The 18489-nt window shown below is 54.7% G+C and overlaps 1 protein-coding gene across 7 annotated transcripts in view; it reads left to right on the forward strand.

The window, feature by feature from the left end:
- TMEM94 (transmembrane protein 94) overlaps nucleotides 1-18471 on the forward strand; it is a 36028-nt gene extending 17557 nt beyond the window's left edge. For 4 of the 7 annotated variants that reach the window (XM_084803367.1, XM_084803368.1, XM_084803369.1 and 1 more), the window contains 30 exons: nucleotides 4892-5011; nucleotides 5198-5325; nucleotides 5481-5617; nucleotides 7199-7401; nucleotides 7857-8008; nucleotides 8303-8405; nucleotides 8546-8632; nucleotides 8838-8954; nucleotides 9190-9246; nucleotides 9547-9651; nucleotides 9790-9954; nucleotides 10384-10593; nucleotides 11173-11488; nucleotides 11743-11916; nucleotides 12475-12577; nucleotides 12667-12884; nucleotides 13549-13730; nucleotides 13804-13942; nucleotides 14191-14306; nucleotides 14451-14550; nucleotides 14852-14960; nucleotides 15205-15394; nucleotides 15658-15735; nucleotides 15968-16053; nucleotides 16310-16391; nucleotides 16661-16809; nucleotides 16888-16982; nucleotides 17088-17181; nucleotides 17317-17487; nucleotides 17782-18471. In XM_084803367.1, the coding sequence (XP_084659493.1) occupies nucleotides 4892-5011; nucleotides 5198-5325; nucleotides 5481-5617; nucleotides 7199-7401; nucleotides 7857-8008; nucleotides 8303-8405; nucleotides 8546-8632; nucleotides 8838-8954; nucleotides 9190-9246; nucleotides 9547-9651; nucleotides 9790-9954; nucleotides 10384-10593; nucleotides 11173-11488; nucleotides 11743-11916; nucleotides 12475-12577; nucleotides 12667-12884; nucleotides 13549-13730; nucleotides 13804-13942; nucleotides 14191-14306; nucleotides 14451-14550; nucleotides 14852-14960; nucleotides 15205-15394; nucleotides 15658-15735; nucleotides 15968-16053; nucleotides 16310-16391; nucleotides 16661-16809; nucleotides 16888-16982; nucleotides 17088-17181; nucleotides 17317-17487; nucleotides 17782-17854 (4059 nt within the window). In that variant the 3' untranslated portion in view covers nucleotides 17855-18471. The remainder of the gene's footprint in view (nucleotides 1-4891; nucleotides 5012-5197; nucleotides 5326-5480; nucleotides 5618-7198; nucleotides 7402-7856; nucleotides 8009-8302; nucleotides 8406-8545; nucleotides 8633-8837; nucleotides 8955-9189; nucleotides 9247-9546; nucleotides 9652-9789; nucleotides 9955-10383; nucleotides 10594-11172; nucleotides 11489-11742; nucleotides 11917-12474; nucleotides 12578-12666; nucleotides 12885-13548; nucleotides 13731-13803; nucleotides 13943-14190; nucleotides 14307-14450; nucleotides 14551-14851; nucleotides 14961-15204; nucleotides 15395-15657; nucleotides 15736-15967; nucleotides 16054-16309; nucleotides 16392-16660; nucleotides 16810-16887; nucleotides 16983-17087; nucleotides 17182-17316; nucleotides 17488-17781) is intronic. The other 3 variants (XM_084803371.1, XM_084803366.1, XM_084803370.1) reach the window with 3 other exon arrangements.
- Nucleotides 18472-18489: the final 18 nt, after the last annotated feature.

Genomic DNA, 18489 nt, shown 5'->3' on the forward strand with positions numbered 1-18489 from the left:
CATCAGAGAGGCAGGAGAAATCTCTTGTTAGCCTTGGGAACTTCATTAAGGCTCATCAAGCTGTTCCTCGCCCTTCTGCACCTCAGAAGACAAAGAGAAGCAGACCTTAGCCTGCCTTGACTTAGGGTATTTATTGTTCAGATACCAGGAACTTGCTGCAACCTCTTCAGGGTGCCCAGGAACATGAAGTGCCCCGTCTCACTGTGCTGAGAAGGTGGTTCTGCCTGTTCCCTACCAACCGGTTCTGCGTTTCCTTCAGAAAGTATGATAGTTTTCCACTGAGCTCCTTAGCTCTGGATCTTTTGCCATGTGAGGAAATGCTGAGACACAATGAGGGAAGTAGAGATTTGACCCTTAGCTCCGGCCCTTCTGCCACAGAGGGGAGCAGGGTAGGCTTAGCAGTTGAATCGCCATAGCTGAAGCCTATGAAGAGTAGGCTGGCTCAGAAGAAGCCACACCCCACCACAGGGCCAGCCTGTGTGGGCAGGCACTTCCTTTGGGCAGCATGTAATTACAGAATAGCTTATTTTCCCTCTTCTTTACTGTCTTTAATCCCCCGTCTGGAGTTGGTGCCCCTGGCCAGACATAACATGTGGGGGCAGATGTGTGCAGACAGCTCTGGAGGCGCCCTGTCACCCTCCAACCATGCCTCCCTTACCTGGAGGGGAGCCCAGTACCTGGGCGAGGGAAATAAGTGATGATTGGGTGAGCAGTCCTGGACATGGGGCTGCAGAGAAGGAGGCAGCAGGTGTCAGAATGGCCACTTCGTAGCCTGGGGACCCAGCTCTGCAGGCCACTAGAGGAGGGGTGCCTCCCGGTTCTCTGGCTTCCCCTGCGAGGTTTTTCTCAGTCTTATTGGGGGCTGCGCCTTCCTGGGCATACGGTCCTAGCTTGAGGTCCAGCAGCTTCCCTGATAACCTTATGGCCCTGTGCCATCTGCCTGGGTCCTTTCTCCTTCCTTGTCCTAGTCTCTTGGGCATGCAGCTCCTATCTCCTCCTGGGCTCCTCCCTCCCTCCACTGTTTTACACGTGATGAGTTTGGTATGGTCTGTGACTCCTATCCATCCCAGGAGCTGAGTCCAAGAGAGCAGGAGTGGTGTGCGGGGAGGAGCTAGGGTCCCAGGCTTCTTACACTGGCCCCAGATCCTCTTCCTTCCCTGCCAGGGAGAGACAGGCCTAGCGGGGCCTTTGCAGCCAGTGCTTTGTCTTTCTTCTCTAGGGCCCCCATGGAGGCTTCTGCCTTGTAGGAGATTAGACTGCCCGGTAGACTGTAGCTGCGCTGAGCACTTGCTTGTGTTGGACTCTGGGCTCTGGATGGCCAGGATGCTACTAGATTTAGGTAAAGAAGCTAAGACTCTTGGGGTAGCCAGTGATAGGCAAAAGTGGGGACTTTATTCATGTATACCCACAATTCAAGGTACGTGGCCCTGGGCCTCTGCCCCTCAGACCTGGCAGCCCCTTGGAGTCTTGCAGGTGTGTGTCCTCGCCAGGGCCAAAGCCAAGTGACCAAAGAGAAAGCCAGGGGTGCCTTTGGAACCAGTCAGGAAAGAATAGTCAGAGTAAAAAAAAAAAAAAAAAAAAAAAAGAATAGTCAGAGTGACAACTAGGCAAGGCCAGAACAGGTCCCTGCAGAGGGCAGAGATGGGACCATTGGCATAGAGAGGTGGGACAGGAGTCCAGGCAGCCAGGTCTGCGGTCTCTGCAGCCTCCACAGCCTTGAGGTGTCTTGGTCTAAGGACTCACTGCTCTTGCTTAGACTTGCCCTGATGAGAGCTCGTCAGGGGATCTCTGGGAAAGACCCGTTACTCTTTGTTGCCTTAACACTTGCACCTGTAGAACTGTCCAGTGGACCCCACCCCACCCCCAACCTCCGCTTCATCCCAGAAGTTTTGGTGCAGTGGGGTCAGAGTGGTACCTGGACAGGCACATCCTTGAAAGCTGCAGGTACTGATGCAGGCATGGAGTTGACATCCCTAGCTAAGGAGTTGGAGAGACTACTTGTGTGGTCATTCATTTTTACATCCGTTCAACAGGTGTTCATCGAACTTGTGTGTGTGGTACCCTATGTTGTGGTTCAGTGGGGAGAGCTTGTGGAGCTAGGAGAATTCAGCGCCTGTTTCAAGGAATTTAAGGTACAATAGGACAGCCAGACTCCAGAATTAGTTCTATAAGGTGCAGGCTGAAAGCCAGGCTGCCCTGGTCCTATCAGAGTACAAACCTGAAGCGCAGCTCTGGGCTTTAAGGAATTGCCCCTCCCACAGGAGATGACATTTGAGCCATCTTGAGGAAGTGAGAGTTGTCTGGTGGCAAGTACATCTCTGGCTATGAAGTACTCAAAGGCCTTTACACGTGAGCTGAAGGAGCAAGGACCGCGGAAGAAGAACAGGGAACAGGCTGGCAGGTCACAGGTCCCCGAGGCCTCGCAGTGGGCACAAGGGTGTGGTGGAGTGTTTTGTCGTTGTTGTTGTTTAAGACAGAGCTTCTCTGTGTAGCCCTGGCTGTCCTTGAACTTCACTGCCCCCACCACCACCCCTGAGTGTGGAGTGGGTTTTAACAGTAAAGGAGAGGAGGCTGGAGAGATGGTCCAGCCCATAAAAATGCCAGCCACCAAGTGCCCGAGCTAGGTCCCTGCAACCCATGTGGTAGAAGGAGAGAACTGACTCCTGGAAGATGTCCTTTGTCACCGTCAGTCAATCAAATGTAAGACAAATGTAAAGGTGAAGGGGCCAGCTGTTGAGGAGCTCTTTCTCTAGCTGGGATGCTGCAGAAGCGGCTGGCCTCTATCTGGAACAGGAAGTGACATGTAGGCCTTGAAAGCGCATAGGTGAATCCAAACTGAGGCGGGATCTCTCTGGAAACACCCAGAAACTGGCAAGGATGGGCAGTGGTGTGAAAGGAGGAAGAATAGTTGGAGTCAAAGAAGGAGGAAACATGTCTGTGCGTGTGGCACACACCTGTAACCCCCGAACTCAAGGCAGAGGCTGGCTCCAGGACAGCCAGGGCTGTTAACACAGAGGAACCCTGTCTAAACAAACAAACAAACAAACAAACAAACAAAAGAGGAAGCAGGAATGGGAGGTTCTCAACAGAGAGCACTGGCTGTAAGGTCCCTCAACACAGTCCCTATGCTCAGGGCCAGCTGTGGTGACAGAGGAGTGTGGCACAGTCACAGTGTAGTAGTTCCCTAAGAACAGCTACTTGTGCTGGGCTTGGTGGTGCACACTTTTAACCCCAGCACTCGAGAGGTAGAGGCAGGTGGATCGTTGTGAGTTCCAGGCCAGCCTGGTCTACATAGTGAGTCCAGGACAGCCAGGGCTACACAGAGAAACCCTGTCTCGAAAAAACCAAAAGCAACAAAACAAAACAAAAAGAGCAGCTAGTTGCCTTTCCCTTGACTTTATAGTGTTACAAAATCCTGTTTTGTAAAATAGTGTGGTATTAGAAGGTAAAAGTGGTAGCGTTTTCTTTTTTTTTTCTTTTTTTAAATAGCCCTTTGCTTTTTCAAGACAGGGTTTCCCTGTGTAGCCCGGGATGTCCTGGAACTCTGTGGCCTCCAACTCACAGTGGTGCCTCTGCTTCCCGAGTGCTGGGATTAAAGGCATGCGTCACCACTGCCTGACTCTTTTTTTTTCTTCTTAATTTAAAAAAATTGCTATATCTATTTATGTGTGTATAGGTCTCAGACATCTTGCAGAAGTTGGTTTTTCTCTCCTATCATATAGGTCCTGGGCTTGGACTCAGGCCCTCAGGCTCAACAGCTCAAACCTTTACTGGCAAAGCCATCACCAGCCCTAGGATTTTCTTAAATGCCTTCCCCAGGAACAGTTAATTAGCATGCTGAGTTAGCTCCGGCAAAGAAATAGGCATCACAGGGCATGGCGATGCACACCTTTAATCCTAGCATTCAGGGGGCTCTGTGAGTTCAAGGCCAACTTAATCTACAGTTCCAGGACAGCCAGGAATACATGGAGAGACCTGGGTCAAAAACAAACAAACAAATAAACAAACAAACAATGGCAAGGAAATAGGTATCTTTTGGTCTGTGAGATCTGAAAGACCCTTGAAGTAAGATGGGGGTGAGGGGTGGGAGTTTGAACAGGGCAGGAAGGCCGCCCAGCTCAGGGGGGCAAGGGCTGAATGAGTGGACTGAGTAGACAAAGTGAATGAAAAAGAGAAATAAAATGGAGGACGTGACTGCCCCTAGGTGCGGTGGAGGAGAAAGTTTATTGTAGATGAAAGGGAGAGCATAGGCAGGGGCAGACATCTGGGAGGGTGCAGAGTGGACAGGACTGTGAGCCATGTGAGGATGGGCAGAGGGGAGGGAAGAGGAGAGAGGAGCCAGGTGCAGCATCCAGGAGGGCAAAGTACAAAAGGGGTAGGTAACCAAAAAACGGTTGGATTATGTAGGGAAGTGCTGGAGAGCGGGGTATGCAGGCCAGGAGGACCCTGTAGCAGGTATGAGCTGAGGGATGCTGGGAGAATCTGGCAGCCAGGTTTGCGTTGATGTCAAATAGGCTCCTTAACCATTTTTCACAGGGCTTGAGACTTAACTGAGAGTACTGGTTTTTGCTTTTATTTTTAACTTGGCTTTAAGAAGTGAAGGGGGGCAGGGGCGGGAGTGGTGGCGCACGCCTTTAATCCCAGCACTTGGGAGGCAGAGGCAGGCGAATCTTTGTGAGTTCGAGGCCAGCCTGGACTACAAAGTGAGTTCAGGACAGTCAAGGATAAACAGAGAAACCCTGTCTCGAAAAAAAAAACCAAACCAAACCAAAACCCAAAAAACAACAACGAAAGAAATGTAGGGAGTCAGGAGAGGGAAGAGAAGACTGTGATCAAAGAGTAGGTCTGGGCGGGCCCTGGGAAGATTCTGACTGTTGGTGCTGCCCTGCAGGGAGAGCCTCCCTCGGCTCTGGGCCTGTCTACCCGGAAGGCCCTCAGTGTCCTGAAGGAGCAGCTGGAGGCTGTATTGGAGAAACACCTCAAAGAACAGAAGAAAGGCCGCACGTGGAAGGTGAAGCTTCCTCAGGGGTAGCCATAGAGGCAGGGAGGCTGTGTCAGTCAGAAGTCTCGCACTCCTGGCAGTGATGCTCCACTCTGCTTACTGGAGGTGGCCAGAAGATGCGGGCAGGCCCGAGGCATAGGAGGTAGGTTGTGGCTAGCTGGGTTACTCACTTGCCTGCCTGTCGTGTCACCTTAGGAGATGTGGAAAAGCAACTTCCTGCACCTTAATAACCGCTGCTCCTGTTTCCACTGGCCGGGGGCCTCTCTCATGCTGCTGGCTGTGCTGCTGCTGCTGTGCTGCTGTGGGGGCCAGCCAGCTGGGAGGTAAGCAGGGACCAAGACTGTAAGCTCCATTCCAAGCCTTAGATATGGTATCTGAGGGCTCTGATGGGGACAGGAAGCAAGCTAGCAGAAGGGGGCATCTTGGGATGTGGGTGTGGCTGGGAGGCCATGCTCTTCTCTGTGTTCCTCAACACCAGCCGTGGAGTGGAGCTGGTAAACGCCTCTGCGCTATTCCTGTTGCTGCTTCTCAATCTCATCCTCATTGGGCGGCAAGATCGGCTGAAGCGCCAGGAGGTGGAGCGCAGGCTCTGGGGAATCATCGACCAAATCCAAGGTGAGACGGAGGGTTGGACCAGGCTGGAGGAAGGATGTGTTGTGACACGGACTTAGAGGAGGGTCCTGTTCTCCTGAGCAGGATGGGGACAGCTGTGGGTACCGGGCAGTGGCCTGGGCAGCTGGGCAGTGTATGGCGACACTGTGGGCTCTTGAGAACACTCTGTCCCTTGGTGAGAGGGAAGTTGAGAGTTTTTTCCATATCTGTCTTGTCCGCTGGTACTGGCCCAGAGGAAGAGAAGCTAAGATGCCTACTGGTTGAGCAGGGAGCTGGGGACCCAAGACGATGAGGATCAGTCGGCATTCCAGTAGAGGAGTGTGCCTAAAGGGGAGGGCTCCGCCCACGTTCTGCCCAGCTTACTGAGATCCCCGCTGTAGCTCAGGGCTCTGTTTGTAAAGACTGTGGCTTCTGTGCCCCAGGGGCATGTGACAGTGTGAGAGAAGCTGCAGCGTTTGTGCTGTTCTCTGAAACAGACGGGTGGCAGATCAGCGCTCACTGAGAATCTGCTGATTGTTTTATTTATTTATTTATTTATTTATTTATTTATTTATTCCGAAATTCTGAGTTAGTTATAACCATGTACCTGGCACCCGAAGTAACAAGGTAATGAAGAAGGACGGACCCTGTTCTGTGAGCTGTCTCTTGCCCAGGAGCACAGCACCCAGGCTAGGGCTTGACTAGGGTAGGATCCCTGTAGAGAGAGGCAGGGTTAGAAAAAGGCTTACCATTGACCACACAGGTAACAGATAAACAGCCTAGATCCAGCCAGGGCTCGTGACAGATGACAGGGGCTCCCTCCTGTCACTCCAGGCATCTTTTTTTTTTTTAAATGTATTTATTATTATATATACAGTGCTCTGCCTGCATATAAACCCACAGGCCAGAAGAGGGCATCAGATTACATTATAGATGGCTGTGAGCCACCATGTAGTTGCTGGGAATTGAACTCAGGACCTCTGGAGGAGCAGTCAGTGAGTGCTCTTAACTGCTGAGCCATCTCTCCAGCCTCGCTCCAGGCATCTTAGATGCCACACACAGCTCCTGAGAGCTTCTGCCACAGGCTTCCAGCGCTGTTCAGCCTCTCCTTTTTCTGTTCATCATCCCATTATGGTCTCCTCTGCCCTAGAGGCCAGTGTCAGACTTGCTTTGTGCCTGTTCTGCTCATCTCAACCTGGATTGGTTCTCCCTCCTTGTCTCTAACTGACAGAGTCTTGCTCGTTCTTCCTGGCCTGGGCCCCATGCTGCCCCTTCCTGGAAGCCATCTCTTGTTGCCTGGCAGACAGCTTTACTCCTTACTTCCTCCCCACAGCGCTGGAATCTTTTTTAAATTTTTCTTGAGACAAGGTTTCTCTGTGTAGCCTGGCTGTCCTGGACTCTCTTTCTAGACCAGGCTGTTCTTGAACTCAGGGAGATCCGCCTGCCTCTACCTCCTGAGTGCTGGGATTACAGGCATGCGCCACTAAGCTTGGCAGAATCGGTCTTGATATACATGGCACTAGGAAGGAGTCTCGGGGAAAGCATTGTTGAAATATGGGGTACATTTGTGTGTGTGGAATGGGCTGTCATTCCTGTTTTCATTAGATGCTCTCAGGGATGGAAAAGAGATCAAGTGGCCGAACGCCATGTATCCAGACCTCCACATGCCCTTTGCACCTTCCTGGTCCCTGCACTGGGCTTACAGAGATGGACACCTGGTGAACCTTCCAGTTAGCTTGTTGGTAGAAGGAGACATCATAGCCCTGAGGCCTGGCCAGGAGTCCTTCGCCTCCCTGCGGGGCATCAAGGTAGTGGGGACAGCTGGGGGAGTGTCTAAGGTTAGGTGTCCTTACGCTAGATCTTGAGGTTTCCTGGGCAGCTTGGGGGCTCACAAGGATACTTGGGCAGGCCTAGAACCTCCTCCTCCTGTTGATCTTTCTTTTCCTGGATCCTTAAGTCCTAGAAACCCAGGTCCCACAGGGCCACCCTGAGAGGCTCGTTGCTAGTGGAGAGGCCCTAACCCTGGGAGCTATTTCTACTTAGCTGGCAGTGTTGAGGAAGAGTGGTCTCGCGCACCATGGTGGTGCACATTTGTAATCCTAGCACTGTGGAGGCTGAGGCAGAAGGCTTGAGGGTTCCCAGGCAGCATGAGCTGCTACACAGTGAGACTATCTCAGGAGACCAAAAGGAAACAGCCCCGTCCCAGTAAAACCCACCACAATGCGCTCTGAGGGAGCCTTTCCCTCTGCGTCACTGCTGGCAGGATGACGAGCACATTGTGCTGGAGCCCGGAGACCTGTTCCCGCCCTTCTCTCCACCACCCTCACCTCGGGGAGAAGTAAAGAAAGGGCCGCAGAACCCCCAGCAACACCGCCTCTTCCGGGTCCTGGAGACACCCGTGATTGACAACATCAGGTAACACTGTCACTGTCGTCCTCCTGCCTGTTTCCTGTGGCTAGGAAGGACCTCACCCGTTCCTGGCCCTGCTGACAGCAGGCCCCCTCTTCAGCTCTCGCACTGAGAGGATGCCTATGGCGGTGCTCACATCCCCTCTCTCAGGGCACTGTGTGGTCCAGGCTGGGCCAAGGCTGACTAGGGAACCACGGACATGGAGGTATTTGGTAAATCTTGTCCAGGAGAGAGGCTCAGAGCCCTTTCAATGTGTCTGGTGTCTTCCCCCAAGAGACTGAGGGTCGCCTCTTTCTGCAGATGGTGCCTGGACACAGCCCTGTCCCGCCCCGTCACCGCTCTGGACAACGAACGGTTCACAGTACAGTCCGTGATGCTTCACTATGCTGTGCCTGTGGTCCTGGTGCGTGAGGGGCTGCCAGCTCAGATGAGAGCACATGGAGAGGGGGGTGTGAACAGCGCCGTGAATGGCACAGGCAAGGCCTACAGCTCAGTGCCTCCCCAGGGGCTGGCACTAAGTCTGTGCCCATCCTGTCCCTGCAGGCTGGCTTCCTCATCACCAATGCCCTGCGCTTCATGTTCAACGCACCCGGGGTCACTTCCTGGCAGTACACCCTTCTCCAGCTCCAGGCAAGGATGGGCCCTTCTTCCCTGTTGCGCTTCTCCGCAGCCCAAGCATCCTTGAGACTGTCTCCTTTGTCCCCGCTTCCTTCCAGCTCCCTGGACAGGTGTCTCTTTCTCCCCAGGGGATGGCTACACAGCAGGGCATCCCTCCCCTCTTCTTCCCTTTGCGGCGGCAGCTCCTTAGGATCCTGGGTGCTTCACTCTCCCTCAGGTGAACGGCATGTTGCCCATCCTCCCTCTGCTCTTCCCAGTCCTTTGGGTCCTGGCTACCGCCTGTGGAGAAGCTCGTGTCCTGGCCCAGATGAGCAAGGCCTCACCCAGCTCCCTGGTAGGTTGTTCTAGGAAGTGGGGCATAAGTCCACTTCCACCTTGGTTTTAGCATGTTGAGGCCCTGGGAAGCTCTGTATGGCTTCAGGTACTTCCTGTTTCCGGGTAGGTTCCAGGCCAGGCCCAGGTGTGGGTCCACCAGTGGGGAGGCTGGAACTGCCTGGTGCTCTTTACCAGAGGGTTTAGGGATAAGGAGCCTTTGTTTTTCCTCACTGATGTTCACCCTGTCTCTGCAGTTGGCCAAGTTCTCTGAGGATACTCTGAGCAGCTACACTGAAGCTGTCTCCTCTCAGGTAAGTTGCTGAGATAGATGGATTTTCCTCCAGGCCCCTGCAGGCATGAAGTTCTGTGACCTCCTTCCTAGACTTCCATAATTCTGTTTGAAGCCTTGAACTTCCAGCTGAGCATGCGGTGTTCTCCCGACCCCATCTGTGTTAGGCATGACCTAGGCCTGATTCTATATCAATATCTTGTCCTAGAATCCCACTTCCCAGCATCCCCCTGGACTTTTCTTGATTTGGGCCCTACAGGGTATCTGCAGGGAAATAAGGCTAAGCCCCAAATATCCTCACAGACTGTCTGTCTCCTACCAGGAAATGCTGCATTGCATCTGGGGTCACTTTCTGAGGGTGATCCAGGGGACATCACCAACACTGAGCCACAGTGCCAGTCTGCTACACAGCTTGGGCTCTGTTACGGTGAGGAGGCTCTGCTGGGAGGCTGCACCTGCGCACTACACCTTCTGGCTGGGTCTGGATGGTTCATCTGGTCTGTGTGGCCACTGGGCAGTCAGAGTAGTGCTGAGTCTTTTTCTAACCCTGCTTCTCCCCGTACAGGTGCTGTGCTGTGTGGACAAGCAGGGGATTCTATCATGGCCAAATCCCAGCCCAGAAACTGTGCTCTTCTTCAGCGGGAAGGTGGAACCCCCTCACAGCAGCCACGAGGACCTCACAGACGACTTGTCTACCCGCTCCTTCTGCCATCCTGAGGTAGAGGAGGAGGTATGGCCAGCTCTTACTGGGTTAGCTTGGCTGCTTAGCATCAAGAGCCGCCTGTGGCCTTGGGAGGGCAAGAGGGCTTAGGCTTCCCAGGAGCTTCTTCTCAGCACTTAGGATGAAGGATAAGTGGCTAGGCATGGTGGCGCATGGCTTTAATCCCAGCACAGAAGAGGCAGAGGCAGGAGGATCTCTGAGTTCGAGGCCAGCCTGGTCTACAGAGCGAGCTCTAGGACAGCCAGGGCTACGCAGAGAAACCCTGTCTCACAAAACAAACAAAACAACAACACCACAAAACAAACAAAACAACAACACCACAAACCCAAACAACAAAGAACAAAGGCTAAGGCAGTAAGAAGGTCCAGCACTGCCCGCCTCCCTTCTGCTTGGGAGCCCTGGGACTTTGGTCCTAGACCTGTGCTCCTGTCTCCTCAGCCCCATGAACGAGATGCCCTCCTGGCTGGCTCCCTGAACAATACTCTGCACCTTTCCAACGAGCAGGAGCGTGGCGACTGGCCTGGCGATGGTCCCAAGCCCTCAGAGCCCTCCTGTCATCACAAAGTCCATGGCCGCAGCCAACACCCATCTGGTTCCAGCGTGAGCTTCAGTCGGGACACTGAAGGTGGAGAGGAGGAGCCCAGCAAGGTGAGAGGTTGGGACAGAGTAGAGAAGCCACCTTCTCTGTCGCAGATCTCCCTGCCTCCCCTATCAAAGGGACGGAAGAGCACGTGAGTCGCAATCAGCCCTTCTTCCAGTGTTTCTCAGGCCTGGTCGGCAGGGTGACCTCCTGGGGTCCGAGCCAAGGCGCCTCTGTGATGGGGCTTTGTCTCATCCAGTGCTTCCCCAGGTTGTCAGCCCCCTAATTAGAATTTTCTAAACACACACATCAAGGCTCCCTGTTAGACACAGGCTCCCTAGCTAGCACAGGCCCCTTGTCCCTTCCCTGTGTGGGCACTGCCAGGCTTATTGGGTGTACATCCGATTCTTGAACTTAGCCAAAAAGCCAGAGAGTAATTAGTACACACACACACACACACACACACACACACACGAAGCCTGAGGATGGGGAGAGGCTCTCAGCAGAGACAGGAGCATGTGGGCACTAGCACCCTCCCTGGAAAGATGGGCTTTCTTGTGGGGCTAGTTCTGGGCCTGCTTGGGTATCAGAGCCCTTCCCCACCCCCTCCCAGCCTGGGGCTTCCCTTACCCTCACCTTTCCTCCAGGCCCAGCCTGGGACGGAGGGTGATCCCTATGAGGCTGAGGACTTTGTGTGCGACTACCACTTGGAGATGCTCAGCCTGTCCCAAGACCAGCAGAACCCCTCATGCATCCAGTTTGATGACTCCAACTGGCAGTTACATCTTACCTCCCTCAAGCCCTTGGGTCTCAACGTGCTCCTGAACCTGTGTAACGCCAGTGTCACTGAGCGTCTGTGCCGCTTTTCCGACCACTTGTGCAACATCGCGCTGCAGGAGAGCCACAGTGCTGTGCTGCCTGTACATGTGCCCTGGGGCCTCTGTGAGCTGGCCCGCCTCATTGGTATGGCACTGTGGTGCTGGGGGTGGGGCCTTCTGAGTGACTGTTGGCCTTTCAGAACAGGCCTGGCACTGACTGTCCCGGCATGGCTTTCATTTGTCATAAACATTGACCACCCTTAGCTTTCTCGTCTGGCAAGATGGTTGCTGGGGTATAAAAATAGCTGGGGCTGGCCAGGCTGTCTGTTCCGCAGTGTGAGGTGGCCGGGGAGCCTCGTCCCGACTCCCAACGGCCCCAAGTGCTGTCCTTGTTCACAGGCTTCACACCAGGGGCCAAGGAGCTCTTCAAGCAGGAGAACCACCTGGCGCTCTACCGCCTCCCCAGTGCTGAGACTGTGAAGGAGACATCACTGGGGCGGCCCTCCTGTGTCACCAAGCGGCGCCCCCCGCTCAGCCACATGATCAGCCTCTTCATCAAAGACACTGCTACCAGTAAGCCTCACTTCAGCTCAGGGGCTTCTAGGCACCCCTCCCAAGGCTCGGTGGGCAGGAGCCTAGACCCCATCCCATGATTTCAGGGGCGGGAGCCTAGGCCCCATCCCATGATTTCAGGGGCAGGAGCCTAGACCCCATCCCATGATTTCAGGGGCGGGAGCCTAGACCCTATCCCATGATTTCAGGGGCAGGGGACTACAGCCTATCCCATGATTTCAGGGGCAGGAGCCTAGACCCCATCCCATGATTTCAGGGGCGGGAGCGTAAGTCAGTGAACGCTGGACAGTTCCCCAAGTCCTTGATGTGGCAGGGGCGGGGCTCAGAGAGCAGAGTCACGGAGAATGGCATTCTCCAGAGGATATGGATTGCAGTGCTGACATGACTCGTCTAGTGACGTTCCACGGGGGCCTACTGACCAGGAGGTCTGAAAGGAGGGCCTTTTGTCTATCAGGAATACCTTGACACCATCTGTAAGGACTGTAGTATTCTAGGTCAGACAGAGTAAAGCAGGGCTGGTTTGTGGCCTCATGGTGTGGTCTCTTTTCCCCACCCCAGGCACAGAGCAGATGCTGTCTCATGGCACTGCTGATGTGATCTTGGAGGCCTGCACAGACTTCTGGGACGGTGCTGATATCTACCCCCTTTCGGGTTCTGACAGGTGAGTGAGGGGCTTTGCTGGTCTGTTTGCCTAATGGTCACGGGTATCTGAAGACCACTTATCTTACTCCTTCCCCGCTTCTCTGACAGAAAGAAAGTGCTGGATTTCTACCAGCGAGCCTGCCTGTCTGGTTATTGCTCCGCCTTCGCCTACAAGCCCATGACTTGCACCCTGTCCTCTCAGCTCAATGGCAAGTGCATCGAGCTGGTGCAGGTGCCTGGCCAGAACAGCATCTTCACAGTGTGTGAGCTGCCCAGCGCCGTCCCCGTCAAGCCAAACCCCCGCCGCAGCAGCTGGAGCTCTGACGGTACCTTGAGCCTCTTACCTCAGTGCAAGTGGCATGGGGCACCCTGGGGCCATGGCATCACTCAGCAGCCAGTGCCACGGGCAGACCATAGGAACTGAGGTGCCAGTGTGGCATTCGGCAGCTCATGACATGGGGAAACCCTTCAGTTTCTCCTCATCTACAACTACATGCCTTCTCCGCCTCTTTTCCTCATGGCTTTCTTGTGTCTGAGAGGATTAATGGGTATAAAAGTGTCTCTGAGAAAGCCGTAAAATGGTGGGTTCGTAAAGCATTACACTAGTTAGAACAGAGGGACAGACTCTGCCTTCCACCCCCAAGCCTAGGAGACTGTGTGCTAAGGGCGGACCAGCCCTCTAGCCTGGAGCCAGGCTGGGCAGGTGCTGAGCCACGCGCAGCCTGCCTTCCCAGTCCGGTCACCTCCCTGATGGGTGTCTCTCATTGTCTTTTCTCTTATGTGTGTTGGCCCTGTGTGCACCTGTGTGGCTGCGTGTATGTGTGTGTGGTCCCCTGGGGCCCTTACGCTCATTGATTTGGGTGTGGCCTCTATGTGTGTGGCCCTGGGCTGCCTCCTGGAATCTGCTGGTTCCTCCATGTCCTGACTGGACTGTGTCCTGGTTGTCTTGCCACACGCCGGCTGGCTTTTGTGTCTTGTGCCTGCCTGAAGAAGGGATCGGGGAGGTCCTGGAGAAGGAAGACTGCATGCAGGCCCTGAGCGGTCAGATCTTCATGGGCATGGTGTCCTCCCAGTACCAGGCCCGGCTGGACATCGTGCGCCTCATCGATGGGCTGGTCAACGCCTGTATCCGCTTTGTCTACTTCTCTTTGGAGGATGAGCTCAGGAGCAAGGTGGGGAGAACCTTCCTGTTTGTCCCCCTGATCTTTCTGGGCCCTTCTGCTCATCACCGTCTGCCTTTCACAGGTGTTTGCAGAAAAGATGGGCCTGGAGACAGGCTGGAACTGCCACATCTCCCTCACGCCCAACGGTGACATGCCCGGCTCTGAGATCCCTCCCTCCAGCCCCAGCCATGCAGGCTCTCTCCATGATGACCTGAATCAGAGTGAGGGCAAAAGCTTGTGGGGGGATGGAGCGAGTGTGGAAAGATCCCCTTCTTGGGAGGTACAGCGAGGAGAACCTTAGATCGCTCCCTCCTGTATTACACCCCGTCTGGATATAGCCCCAGTGTCCCTGTAGGCAGTAACTGTTAAAAGCGGAGACCTGGAGGAAGAGGCTGTGTATGGTTTGCAGGGCGTGACTTAGCCTTCCAGAAGGCTGGCCCAAGGTGAGGACAGGCTTTCATCCCCACAGTGTCCCGAGATGACGCAGAAGGGCTCCTCCTCTTAGAGGAAGAAGGTCACTCAGACCTCATCAGCTTCCAGCCCACGGACAGTGACATCCCCAGCTTCCTGGAGGACTGCAACCGGGTATGACGGGATACATCCTATGCCCCTGAAGTGGCCACAGAACTGATTCAGGAAGAGAATGGGGTGGGGGGGGCGGAGTAGGCAGGAGGGGTGGTGATCCTCTGCTCCCTGTCCTGAGACTACTGGCAGCTCTGCTTCCTCCAGGCCAAGCTGCCCCGGGGCATCCACCAGGTGCGGCCCCACCTGCAGAACATTGACAATGTACCGCTATTGGTGCCCCTCTTCACTGACTGCACCCCTGAGAGTGAGTGCTGTGGCCCCTCCTCCTGAGCTTGGCAAGGGGTGGGCACCATTGTAGCTCAGAGGGGATGAGAATTTTCTAAGCAACGAGTGGGAAAATCTGGGCTGGGGCAGGGACTGGCTGGGGTCCAGTGGGATGATACTGTGGGCATCTCAGGGCGCCTGAGGTGAGTAAGTGTCCATGTGGTCATGCTGCTGGGTGGGGTTGCTCACCATTGTTCCCTGTGCTTTTGGCCTGTGGCTTCTGCTAGTTAACTGCACGGGGCTCCACTTGCCTGACTCTAGTGACTCTTACCTGCCCACAGCCATGTGTGAGATGATAAAGATCATGCAGGAGAATGGGGAGGTGACCTGCTGCCTGGGCAGCTCTGCCAATCTGCGGAACAGCTGCCTCTTCCTCCAGAGTGATGTCAGGTCAGGGGCAGACACTGGGACTGTGGGCCAATCTCTGCTTCTCAGACCCTGGGTGGACAGGCCAGCATGTAGCTGGGACTGTGGGCCAATCTCTGCTTCTCAGACCCTGGGTGGACAGGCCAGCATGTAGTTGGGGCCTTGGCTCAGACCCAGGGGCCGCGCCTGCTAGTAGAGGGATGGGATGCTCCAGCCTTGTGGTAGACAGCTATGTATAGTCACGGTGGATTTTCCCTTTACGGAGCAGCATTGCCCTGGATCCCCTGTACCCATCCCGCTGCTCCTGGGAGACCTTTGGCTATGCCACCAGCACCACCATGGCCCAGGCCTCGGATGGCCTTTCTCCCCTGCAGCTCTCAGGGCAACTCAACAGCTTGCCTTGCTCCCTGACCTTTCGCCAGGAAGAGACCATCAGCATCATCCGGCTCATTGAGCAGGTGGGTCTCAGATAAGCATTGGGGGGTGGAGGTGGGGGGGCACGGGCCCTCTAGGGTAGCCCTGAAGGCAGAGCTGCAACACATGATAGTCCTGGGCCCTCTAGGCTCATGCTCTCTGCCTTCCTGGCCTGTGGGAGAAACAATTGAAGCTCCCCGAGGCAGTTGAATCGGTCTCTGCTCCTTCCTTGCAGGAGCATCAGAGGCCCGAGGCCCGAGAGAGGCCCGGCACTCCTGGATCATAATCTGTCCCTCTTGGTCCTTAGGCTCGGCATGCTACCTATGGCATCCGTAAGTGCTTCCTTTTCCTGTTGCAATGCCAGCTGACCCTTGTGATCATTCAGGTAAGCCAGGGCCTGGACAGCCATTGTCCCCTTTGTAAGGAAGGGACAGTCTGAGGAGTCGGAGGTGCAGTATAGTCACGAGCCCCTCTGTGTACTCAGCTTTAGAGATGATCTCACTGGTAGCAGTGTTCTCTCTTCCCTGATCGTCAGGGTCAAGATGTTAAGTCTGTCGGGGAAGGGCAAGGTAGCCTCAGGGTCTACACATCTGGTGATGCTTTCTTTCCTGGTTTAGTTCCTTTCTTGTCTGGTCCAGCTGCCACCACTCCTGAGTACCACAGACATCTTATGGCTGTCCTGCTTCTGCTACCCTCTGCTCAGGTGAGAGGCCTTGAAGCCCCTCTGTGCCCAGCTAGTGGGGTGGGGGTGTCAGTGGGCATCCCAAGGGGCCCAGAGTTTTCTGGCAGCATGCCTTAGGGATCATGTCTGGTGCAAGGGGACCCTGAGACAAAGCCCTTTGTCTCAACTCCACCTCACTACTGGACTTGACCTCACTCCCAAGATTCCCCATAGGTGCTCCCTCAGAGGGTTGGGAGACAGTAGTAACCACTGTCCCTTTACCCCCACTTAATTTCAGCATCTCTCTTTTGGGGAAGCCACCACATAGCTCCATCATGTCTATGGCAACAGGCAAAAACCTTCAGTCCATTCCTAAGAAGGTAAGCAAGGCAGACCCAGATTACCGGGGTTTCTCAGAGGAGCTGGAGATAGGCCTCACCTGGAAGGCTCTGCAGAGGTCAGGGATCTGGCAGAGAGGTGGTGGCCAAAACTGGAAATGAATGTGGCCCCTGGTCCTTATCCCCCAAGGGACGGTTATTTGCTGAGAGTTTGTTAAACACGTAGAAAAGATGAGCAGGTGCCAAGCGTGCCTTGGAGCCTGCAGAAAGGGCACCCACCGTGGAAATGACTGTCCTTCCTTTTGCCGCAGACCCAGCACTACTTCCTGCTCTGCTTCCTGCTCAAGTTCAGCCTTACCATCAGCTCGTGCCTCGTCTGCTTTGGCTTCACCCTGCAGAGCTTCTGTGACAGCGCCCGGGCCCGCAACCTCACCAACTGCTCGTCAATCATGCTTTGCAGGTGGGTCTAGGTCCTCCCCTCACCGGCCTGCCCTCCTGTCCGGCCCTCAGGAGGCTGAGCCTTCGTCTCCCTCTGCAGCAATGACAACAGAGCCCCAGCCTGGTTTGAGGAGTTCGCCAACGGGTTGCTGTCGGCTCAGAAGCTCACAGCCGCCCTCATTGTCCTGCACACTGGTGAGGACTCTGTCTCGCTGGGGCTGCTGACTGCTAACGGGGAAGCCCCAAGGTGGGAGGCAAGACTTTGGGGAGCCTTGACACCCCATTGGCCAATCTTTCTAGTCTTCATCTCCATCACCCATGTGCATCGCACCAAGCCTCTGTGGAGAAAGAGCCCCTTGACAAACCTCTGGTGGGCGGTGACCGTGCCTGTGGTGTGAGTAGTGTTGGGGGGCTGGGATCACAGATGGGAGGAAGACGGGTCTGGCTGCCCCCTTCAACTGATCGTACTGGGAAAGTAGGGAAGGAAGCAAGTGACTCTGGCTTCACACAGGGCTGTTTCCTTCCACAGGCTGCTAGGTCAGGTGGTCCAGACAGTTGTGGACCTGCAGTTATGGACACACAGGGACACCCGTGTCCACTTTGGCCTAGAGGATGTGCCCCTGCTGACATGGCTCCTGGGCTGCCTTTCCCTGGTCCTTGTGGTGGTCACCAATGAGATTGTGAAGCTGCACGAGATTCGGTGAGCTTGCAGCTCCACTGGGCTCTTGTCTGTCCCCTTAACCTCTCACCTTCTTGTTGGCATCCTGCTCAGTCTATGCCAGCCTGTTTGCTTTCCTGGCACTGGATTGCACCAGCTCCTGTAGCGCGTGCCACCCCTGGCTATAGCCCTAACACTCTGTACTTTTGAGACAGGGTCTCCCTAAGTAGCCTAGATGTCCTGATCTTGTAACCCTCCTAAGTCTCCGAGCAGCTAGAATTACAGGCCTGAGCCACCGGGTCAAGTTGTCAACTGTATTTTAATCTGTTTTACCAGGGTCCGTGTCCGCTACCAGAAGCGACAGAAGCTGCAGTTTGAGACTAAGCTGGGCATGAACTCTCCCTTCTGAGCCACTGGCCACGGTGCCCATAGTCGCCCTGGTTCCTGGGGCTAGAGCCAGACCTACTCCTGAGTCTGGGAAGTTGGTGTCATGAATGCTTCAGGGTTTGTTTTTGTGCCTCGTGGCATTGGAGGCTCAGCTCTGGTTACTGGAGACCCTGGTCTCTTCCTGACTCTGAGGTTCTTCGTGACGAAGCTGAGGGGTTGTAGCCATGGTTTGACAAGACTGCCGTGGCTCTTCCCTGGACTTGCCAGGGGCACTCTTGAATGTATGACCTCAGGCCCTTGGTAAAGGGACCCTAGCCCCCTCCCCCATGAGTTGCCTCTTTTAGGGTTCCCCCTCTTTCGACACCCTCTTGGTCTTGCATCTTCGGCAGCCTCAGTCTTTGTTGGAGAAGCAGTGACTGCCCCATACCTGTCTTCCCGGGCAAGGGCCCACCTCACTCTGAAGCCCGTGTCAGCTGGCCATAAGTCATCCTCGGAGGACCCAGTCCGTCTCCGTGTGGCCCCTGTCCTTGTTCCGGGAGACTTTTTTAAACTTTTTTTTTTTTTTTTTTACTGGAAAATGAGCCTTTGGGGAACGAATGTCAACTGGTTTATATTAAAATTGTAAATTGCTTAAGAAAAGCCTGTGGTGAATCCATG

Source organism: Acomys minous, assembly GCF_964271855.1.
Source record: "Acomys minous genome assembly, chromosome: 12".
Taxonomy (NCBI): domain Eukaryota; kingdom Metazoa; phylum Chordata; class Mammalia; order Rodentia; family Muridae; genus Acomys; species Acomys minous.